This window comes from Aptenodytes forsteri, unplaced genomic scaffold (assembly GCF_000699145.1).
Source record: "Aptenodytes forsteri isolate BGI_AS27 unplaced genomic scaffold, ASM69914v1 Scaffold195, whole genome shotgun sequence".
Classification (NCBI taxonomy): Eukaryota; Metazoa; Chordata; class Aves; order Sphenisciformes; family Spheniscidae; genus Aptenodytes; species Aptenodytes forsteri.
In genome coordinates, this window is record NW_008795317.1 from 2,077,348 (window position 1) to 2,087,034 (window position 9,687).

A 9,687-nucleotide genomic window follows, 5' to 3' on the forward strand; every position below is an offset into this window, starting at 1 on the left:
CCTGTCGATGAAAGCAAATGAAAGGACCTGCTGCTCCTCCTCCTCCAGACTGCAGAAATGAGATAGGAGCAGGATTACTTCCAGAAGCTGCTGACTATGGCTGCTGTCATAAGGATAATCATAGCTGATACTCCAGGGCGAAAACGGTCACTACAGCGATCCCTCATGTATAAGATAAGCATTGTAAACTAGCAAAGGTGTTAATGTTTATACAGTCTCAGAAGAGTACCTGCGGTCTTACACACCTAGGTAGCTAGATCTGTGTCTTGTGGAAGTTTTCAGCCCTTTTCTGTCTTCCTTCTGAAGAAACTGGTATTGCTTGCTGGGAGAGGTAGGATACAGGACTTGAGAAACCAGTCCTTTGACGCAGTTTGGCAAACTTCCTGATTCTAGAAAAGCCTAAGCATTAGACCCTGAAATTGTTTCAAACCTGGGACACTCTACAGACTATGCAGGTTTTTGGAGCATTTTCCTTTAATGGTGTGACATATTTACATAATTGAACATATGAACATTTTTGAAAGAGAACAAGGCTATATTATGGCAAGTGATAAAGGCATGAAAGCAACTGAAGCACCCTGCTCACCTGGTGCAGACAGTGACAGTTTTCCAGGCACTGAAGGCAGAATCTTGTTGACCATTGCTCTTCGAGGGAGTCTGGGAGCTCGTGGCTCTCAGCTCTAGTGGGAGTACTGGGTAGTTATGAGCTTCTGGTGATTTGCACTGTCACTAAAGGCTCTAGGCTCCAATATGGCAGCTTAAATCAAAAGTGTATTTTTCTCCCTTTTATGTCTGTCTTCATGTCTGTGTCTCAGTAGTGAGGATTTGCTCAGGCCCTGCAGAATCGAGCTCTTTAATCCATTTCCCTCATGTTAACTTTTGATGCCATGTCCTGACTGGGCTGCTGCCAGGAGTAGCCTTTTGGTAATCCCAGCTGCAACCATTATTTGTGCCACCCCTTCTCCCTGGGGGCTAATGGAGGGGAACAACAAGGCACGTAACTGCTGTGTGAAGAAACAGATGCTGTTTTGCTCCTGTTCAGGTCCCTAGTGCCTGCTTTGGACTCCATTGTGTTTAAATACAAATACAATAGCTAATAACTTTGTTCCATGCATTGTCCTCTTGAAGTGACTACATGAAGGGATTGGCTGGGTGGGGAGGTAATTCCATCTTTTGCTGAGCTGATTGGTGCAGTTTGTTCTGCCTTCTAAGTGCTGGGTAACTCCCCAGCAGCAGAAACCTCTCACTTAGAGGTAATAACAGTTTAAACCTTGGTATGCTGTCACTTCCCTCAGCCCAGCCTCAGTTCCCTTGGTGCTGGTGGTAGCACTAAGGTGTGCTCTTCCAGCATAGCTGATAGTTTGACTTCAGCTTGTAGAAGGTGGTGTAGCCTCTCCTCCATGCAGTAACACTTTTGCTAAATAATGGTTAAAGCTCTGCCTGGCCTTCTAGTTAATGCAGCTGTTGCTCCTGCCAGTACTAGCTAAGTACAGACAAGCTCTACCACTTACGTTACAGCAGCGGCCAACGTACCTAGGTCACCTATCCTGCCCTCCTCTCTGAGGATCCCCTGCTTGCTAGAACATGGCTCCCAGGAATAGTTTGACTCCATGTGTTGAGTTTTTGTATGTAGGGTGCTGCAAGGTCATGCCTTCCCACGAGGGTTCAGACAGGCAAGCCCTAGCCCCAGCTCTTCCGTGTGGACAGGAGAATGCTTCCCCAGCCTAACCTGGAGGGAGCAAGGTATCCTTATAACTTGACTTTAGATGTAAGAACTGTGACTGTCATTTTAATTACGTGGTGACTGGAAGTTCAAGGGAAACGGTGCCTCTTCACGCTTTGCCTCGCCCTCTGCACAAGTTGGCTGCTATGGGTGAGATTTCTCAAGGTGCTCAGCACCAACTAGTTCTAAGTGGCTAATCCAGTAGCACTTTTAGGTGAACAACAGACTCAAGGGGTGTGCAGGGGAGAATGTTCTCAGCTGAGGTGTGCTGATGATGACACTGTTCTTTTTCTCTCCCTCCCTACCCTCAACCCACTCCCAATGAAGACACACAGAGCACTATGTCACTGGCATCCTGGTTCAGGTGGAATGAGCCCCCAAACCGCATTTCCCAGAGGAACCCCACAGAAATGGTGGTTGAGACGCTAATGATGGAGCTGAGCTGGCAGACCAAGCAGGCAGAGAAGCAGCAGCGAGAGCGGGAGAATGAGTATCGCAAGATCAAGACGGGGGTGGACTACGGCTGGCTGGTCAGCTATCCAAAGCAGAGCTATGATATCAGCCCAGGAGAACGGCTGCAGCTGGAGGATATGTGTACCAAAATACATCCTTCCTACTGTGGGCCTGTCATACTCAGGTACAGTAAAAGATCTGATAGTACAGACCTTTCCTTTCCCCCTCTCTATGATATATGAGGAAGGAACGAGAGTTGTTAGGACCAACAGAACAAAAACTTGGCATCCTGTATTATAAGTCATGTTGGGACAGTGTCTTTGTAGAAGAAGGGAAACCTAATGTTTTAAGTCAGTTTAACATGGTATCATTTCCTCCAAAAAGTTACTAAATGCCATTTGCCTCTGAGACTGGCTTGAGTACTTTATGCTCCTGAGCAGCCAGAGAAGCTTTATCTTGCCTGATGAACAGTTACCATTTCAGTATTGTGATGGCTTTTGCTTCAGTCTTTAGAATCTTAGAATAATTGAGGTTTAAAGGGATCTCTGGAGGTATGTGCTTCAACCTCCTACTCGGAGTAGGGCCAACTTCAAAGTTAGATCAGGTTGCTCGGGGCCTTGTCCTGTCCATTGTTGAATATCTCCGAGGGTGGAGATTGCACAGCCTCTGAACAACCTGCTTTGGTGTTTATCCACTCCCATCGGAGCCTTCCTTCTTTGATTTAAGCTGTCCAGCAGGTCTATTGAGGCACTTGTCCCCAGTGTCCAGTCTAGTCAAAAGGTGCTATTCTGTTTTTCAGCCTGTGAGCCAGGTATTCCCAGAGAAAGGAGGGATTGCATGCTTCTCCCTCCCCTGCCCTCCTTCCACCCTTGACGTGGAGTAGGATGCAGGTGGGGTTAGGTGGTGCTTCTGCCTTCTGCAGCGTAGATGTAGACACAGCCTCTTGGACTTGCGCTTGAGCCTTTCAAGTGCTAGGCATAGGATTGCTGCTTGCCAGCTGAGTAACCTTCTGTGAGAATGCCTTCAGAAATAGATCTAAGTCTGCTGTAGCATCCAAACTGGAAGGGAGGGAGGCGACTCTTCCTCGGGGGGGGCTCTTCTAAGTTAAACCCCCTCACTTAGCACAGTGCAAGTGAGGAGTAGTGACTCTGAAGTCCACCTTAGCCAAAACAAAGTTGTGAAATGGGCGTTTATAATCCACTTCCCCTGTTCCAACATGTTCTTCAGTTGGGATTGGAAAGAAGACAGTCCTGGCAGGCCATATACAATGGGGTGCTGAGCACCCTGCAGTCCCTCACTGCATATGCTAGCACCTCTTTTCCCTTGAATAAATGAATCTACAGCTCCTCAACTACAACTTTAAGAGGGCTGGAAATAGCTGGTCCTCTGTCTTACAGTGGGGGTAGCCAGGAAAGGATGCCAAAGCTACCTCTTTAGCTCCCATCTTGTCTGGGGCTGAACCTTGGAAGCAAGCTGGCACAGGGCTTTGGCTTTTGCAAAGGTTGCCATGGTGGCAGAATCAGAGATTTGGGATCATTCAGTGTCCGAGTTCTCTCCAGTGAAAGTTTGCTGGGAACAGCACCTGCCTTGTATTTGTATAGCTCTGAGCTATGCTGTAAACAAGCCACTACAAACCCCTTGGGGTTCAGAGTTATTTTCACCATCCCCAGGGCCACTGAGCAAGGCCTGTCTGGCACAGGTTATTTCCATGAGAGCAGGCTTCAGTTGCTGGAGTTTGGAGGCCCCAAGGTTCATCATCTCCTTCAGAAAAGAGTATTAAGCTGAGCCATATGTAACTTGCTGTTGCTCTGCTTTTTTTTTTTTTAATTTAAACTGAGATGTGTGATTTCAGTGCGGCTTGTAGTGGTTGTTCACTGTTCAGGATTCAGCATATTGTTGACAGTAGATAAACATGCTCAGCAACACTGGTGGGCTCTGTGTGGGCATAGCTGAAAAAGGATAAAACCATCCTCTTAAAAATCCTCTTATAAATTGCTATTATAAGCTATCATAAATTGTATTACAGTATGATTCAAGAAGTGGCATGTTTTTGTTTGTTCGATACTACGCAGTTTGTGTGGTTAGCAGAGCCACATTAAAAAAATGAGGCTTGCATAACCTTTGTTGTTTCACTTCTGTGATTGAGAAGGGAATGTCATAGCCACAAAAACGGCAGAACTGGATTGGGTCAAAGGTCTGTTTGATCTTATGTGCCGTCTGTATGTGAGATAGTGGCCAGTAGCATCAGTGTAAGGACAGGAGAAAAGAACAAGGCAAGCAAATACAACAGTACGGATAATTACAGATTCTTGTATATAGCCTCCAACTTATTGTGCCTTGTAACTTGGAGACTTTGGAGCCAGAAGTGGTCCTTCTGTCCATAATTGCCCTACGTGGCTTTTTCTTTCAGTAGTTTGTTTAGGTTGTGGGGTTTTGCTTTTCTTTTTTGAACTCATGTAAACTTCTAGCATTTGTGGCACCCCGTGGCAGAGTTCCACATCTGAACTACAACGCTGCTGTAGAAAACTGTATTTTCCTTGTCTGAAACTAACATGTACTAGTTTTATTTGATAATCCCTTCTTCTTGTGTTGGAAATGTGAACAGTTGACCCCTCTTCTTTTCTACCTTCTAACCGAGAGCCCTGTGGTTCAGAAATCTTCACTGCTGATGTGGAAACAATGAAAAAGAATGGGGCTTGCCATGCTAGGAGCTGAAAATGTACAGGAGAAATAAGGAGCATGCAATCTAACTAAATGACAGCCAAAATTGGATAAATTCTCCTCTCAGAAAGTGAGATAACATGAAAACTTCACCAAAATTGCACAAGATGAGTATAATAGGAATTCAACTGAAATCTTCACATTTCCAGTGAAGTACTTTAATCACAAGATCATTGCACTGTTGTTGCCTCTTGAATACCCTGTGACTTTCTAATATGTAGTAACTTTTAGAAAAAACTTCCACCAAAATCTTTGAGCTTGCATTTGGAAATTCAAATGCAGAGCATGTACCTTACTGAAGCCTTTGGTTCTGTCTGAAATATTAAGCTTGATCCTTCCCCTTCCATCTTAGACATTTGAAGAACTGAAGTCCTTTTTGATGTACTCGACAAGCATGTAATACTTAAATAACACAAGTAGCATGCATCCTGCAGGACTACAGAGTTTTTGTTTGTGTCATGCAAGGTCTCCTTCTTTGTGAGATTCTAAGCTCAGAGTCAAAGCCAGAACAAAACATTTTTGTATGAGTTGTCAGAGATGTCACTTTATTCTCCAAAGGTCTAAATGATTATCCAAATTGTCCTTTTCTGTGGCTACAGTCACATCTACTGAGAGGCCGAGTTTCTATAAATTTATTTCTTTAGATGTGGAGGAGGCTGGAAAAGAGCACTTCTTAAATGGGAGGGTTTTTTTCAGATCCAGTTTGACTGTTTTGTATTTCGGGTCAATAGAAACTTTTCTTTGAGTCTCTTGAAATTCTGGAAGGATTCAAGTACTCTGCAAATACCATCAGGTAGCTGGAGACTCTGATTGACCTCATACAAATAAAGCTATTGCATTCAGGTGTAACTTAGCTTCAGGTTAGTGGGTTGGAGATCGCTGACTGTATTTCAAATTAAATCCTGGAGCCATTTGAAGGAAGTGACAGTGATTTTGGTGAGGCCCTTTGTACCTAACTGCCATGGTTAAACTGAACAAGTAGACTAGTAGCTTGCTAATACAGAATGCTAAATTTTTGCCATCTTTACTAGAGCTTTAGCTCTAATCAGAGCTAGTTATGGTCCGTTTCATTTCTTTCAGTTTCACCAAAAGTGAAACAGTGGGTTTCTGTCCTTCTCTGCCCAGAAAGAAACAAACAAAACCCCCTAATATGGAAATGTAAACCTCCATTTTGGTGATCTGAGATGTTATTAATACCACAGGCTAAGGACTGTAGTTTTTGAAGGATTGTGTATAGCTGATGTGGACTTCCTAGTATGCTTGAATGTAAGACAAATGACTTAAAATCAGAAATGGATTTATTTACAATTATGAGCTTAAGTTTGAGGTGATGTGACATGAGTGTTGCAGTTAGTGTGAATGCCATAGTCCTTTGGGAGTCAAGTAGCCTTCTCTAGCAAAGCTGTTCATAGCTTTACAATATAACCAGAATTCCTGCTCAAAATATAGATTCAGGAGTCAGCAGCTAATTATTAGCACTGAGCACCTCACGTTTTCTTTGAATGACTAAATCTACTTAGAGCTCCCAGTTTAGACAGGCACTCAGGAATACACTGAACTATAAGCGTATTGTTTAAGTCCATGGACTTCCATTGGGTTTAACAGGTCTTAAAAGTTCAGGCTGTACTTAGGAAACCTACTGAACTGGGGACCTGCAGAAGTAACATAGGCAGGTGACAGCACTTTAAAAAAAGCAGTGCCAGTACGAGCCAAGCATAGCCAGATTCTTAAAATCTAATGGCCGTATGAGGAAACGGAAGGGTCACAATGTAAAGAACAAATTTGTTTGAACTGTGATTAAAACACAGCCTGGACTGGGGAATGTGCTCGTCCCTATGTGTGCATATACATGCTCCCCAGGCTTCTGTGCTGGCTTGAGGTGTTTTGTTGACAGTCACATCTAAGACTGCGTGACTTGCATAATATATTACAGGTTAGCTACCAGTAGTATCGTAACTCGTTTCATAAATAAGGTAGATGATAGGTATACTTTTCTGATGAGTAAGGAAACCCTGTTGAGGGATTTCTAGATATGGTTGTGTAGTTGCCTAGTTTGAAACTATTCTATGCAACAGTGTAAGGGCGTTAACCTGTGCTAGAAGATAGGTGAGCCTTGTGCAATTTTGTGTGCTTAATTCCACTGAGCAGCTTTGTGTGGAGTTTGTTTCCCAGGATACAAGCCCATATTCCTTGATTCTAGTGGTTTTACTGTTTTTATATGTTGCATGTTTTGTGCAGAGAGCAGACTGATGGCTCATCCAGCACATCAGCTGGAGATGGCTTCGATTATGCGTAGGTGGCTGCAGCAAACATCATCTATTTTCTGACACACAGACTGGTTTAGCTAGACCTCAGCCCCTGATAACCTGTCCATCCTTTCTGCTGAGAAGTATTTGTGGCATGCACATCTTTCAGACTTCGTATGTGGGCTGTCCCTTACACAAACGTGCTGGTGCTGAAGTTACGTGGGCATTAATAAAGGGGCAAAGTTAGTTCATCCTATCAGGGGAGAGGAAAGGCCCCGGTTTCCCTTCTCCATCTGAATAAGAGTGGCTTTTCTTTGGGTGACTGGCAGACAGTCTTTTGGATTGCTTTCTCTTTTGTTTCTTAGACCTGCTCAAATCCATATGAAGTAGTTTTTGTGTTGGTCCTGAAAAGTCAGAGGTAAATCTTAACAGCAAAAGCAGAGTTCACAAAACAATTCTTGCTGCCATAGCTAAGGGGAGTGCAAACAGGCAGATAGCTATGAAGGTGGAAAGTTACACTGATTTAAAAAAACTATTTCAGCTATATTGGTTGGGAGTGTTATTAGCAACACAGGGCATTAGCATTACAGCTCTGGGCTCAGGGGGTAAATTTGCCATCATATCACCCATTTTCCCTCTTGTTCCCAGAGCCAGTCACTGGTCCAGTAATAGCCGGACATATGCTGCTACGTGTTCTGGAGGCACAATCCAGCAGTATGAGACACAGCCTCTAAAACTGGAAGCAGTGATGAGGCCTTTTGGGTGCACAACTGGCAATACAAAAGAGGATGTACTGATAGATATATCTAATATGCCAGCATCTCTCTTTAAAATACACATGGAGATAGAATAACGGAATGACTCATTCAGTTCACCTCTGCAATGAAAGTCCTTTGAAGGTGCTTTCCCTGGTATAATAATAATAATGTTGCAAAGACTTGGGTTTCGATGGACTCATCTGTCTATGCTTCTGACTAGGATAAAGGGAAAAGTGTATTTATTCTGAAAACTGTATTTTTGGCTTTTTGATAATGCAACTGAAGTGCCTCCTCACAAGGCAGAAAGGATGTTTGCAATGTACAGCAAATCTGTTACTGCTGTTATGCTAAACCTCAGCAAGACCTAGTCTCTTGCTCTTACAGGCTCTGCACAATTCAGTTTAGCATCATTGTGTAAGTACTTATGTACCAGTGTGAACTGCGGTGCCTCAGAGGCTTTTTGCACCCAAATGTTCAAAGGTTAGAGGTTTTTTTTTTTTGGGGGGGAAGGACAGTAGGAATTCATCCAAAGCAACTGAAATGGTTAAGGAACATCTTGGTGACTTTGGTAGGTTTTGTGTCAAACTCCTCTAGCTTGACCCTGAAAGGGACTGGTGCTTCTGCTGAACTGAGGTCCCTCAGCATGCAGTACTGGTGTCTCCACAGCTGTATATGTAGCTGCCAATACTTGCTGTGAGAGAAGCACACTGAAATATCTGGGATACAGCATGATGTTAAGATGTATGTCCAACACCAGGCCTCCACAGTAAGAGTCAAAAGGCATAAATGTACAGTCTTTTTGTTTTATCTCTGGTTTTCTTTCTGTCCTTATTATCTTGGATACCCTTTGGTGTACGCCATTAAGCAGTGCAATTCCATAGTGCACTAAACTCCTTGTTGCATTCCTAGGGCTTATCAAAAAAACAGGAGGCAGGATCTTATTCTATCAGCTTCTGCTGTATTAGGCTTATTTAAATGCAATCCTACTGTCTTCCATCCTCATTCAGTTCTGTTGGAGAAAAATATCAAAATGCTTACAGATCTTACACACTTTAGCTTCCATTAAGTATAAATACCTGGATTTTAGTGAAGTACTAGTTTAGCTCCGTGTCTGCTTGTAGATACAATTTTTATGTTAAGAACTGAATATTTATTAGAAGAGTAGCCATATTATCATAGAATCATAGAATGGTTTGGGTTGGAAGGGACCTTAAAGCTCATCTAGTTCCAACACCCCTGCCATAGGCAGGGACACCTTCCACTAGACCAGGTTGCTCAAAGCCCCATCCAACCTGGCCTTGAACACTTGCAGGGATGGGGCATCCACAACTTCTCTGGGCAACCTGTTCCAGTGCCTCACCACCCTCATAGTGAAGAATTTCTTCCTTGTATCTAACCTAATACTACCCTCTATTCAGTTTAAAGCCATTACCCCTTGTCCTATCACTACATGCCCTTGTAAAAAGTCCCTCTTCAGTTTGCTTGTAGGCCCCCTTCAGGTACTGGAAAGCTGCTATAAGGTCTCCCCAGAGCCTTTGCTTCTCCAGGCTGAACAACCCCAACTCTCTCACGCTGTCTTCATAGGAGAGGCACTCCAGCCCTCTGATCATCTTCATGGCCTTCCTCTGGACTTGCTCCAACAGGTCCATGTCCTTCTTATGTTGGGGGACCCAGAGCTGAACGCAGTATTCCAGGTGGGATATCACGAGAGTGGAGTAGAGGGGGAGAATCACCACCCTCGACGCTTCTTTTGATACAGCCCAGGATACAGTTGGCTTTCTGGGCT

General features: G+C 43.8%; 1 protein-coding gene across 1 annotated transcript in view; it reads left to right on the plus strand.

The window, feature by feature from the left end:
* Positions 1-266: 266 nt before the first annotated feature.
* The window catches only part of RD3 (retinal degeneration 3), a 14,937-nt gene continuing 5,516 nt past the window's right edge, over positions 267-9,687 (plus strand). Inside the window, exon 1 of the mRNA XM_009279601.1 lies at positions 267-2,360. Within this exon, the coding sequence (XP_009277876.1) occupies positions 2,065-2,360 (296 nt within the window). The 5' untranslated portion in view covers positions 267-2,064. The remainder of the gene's footprint in view (positions 2,361-9,687) is intronic.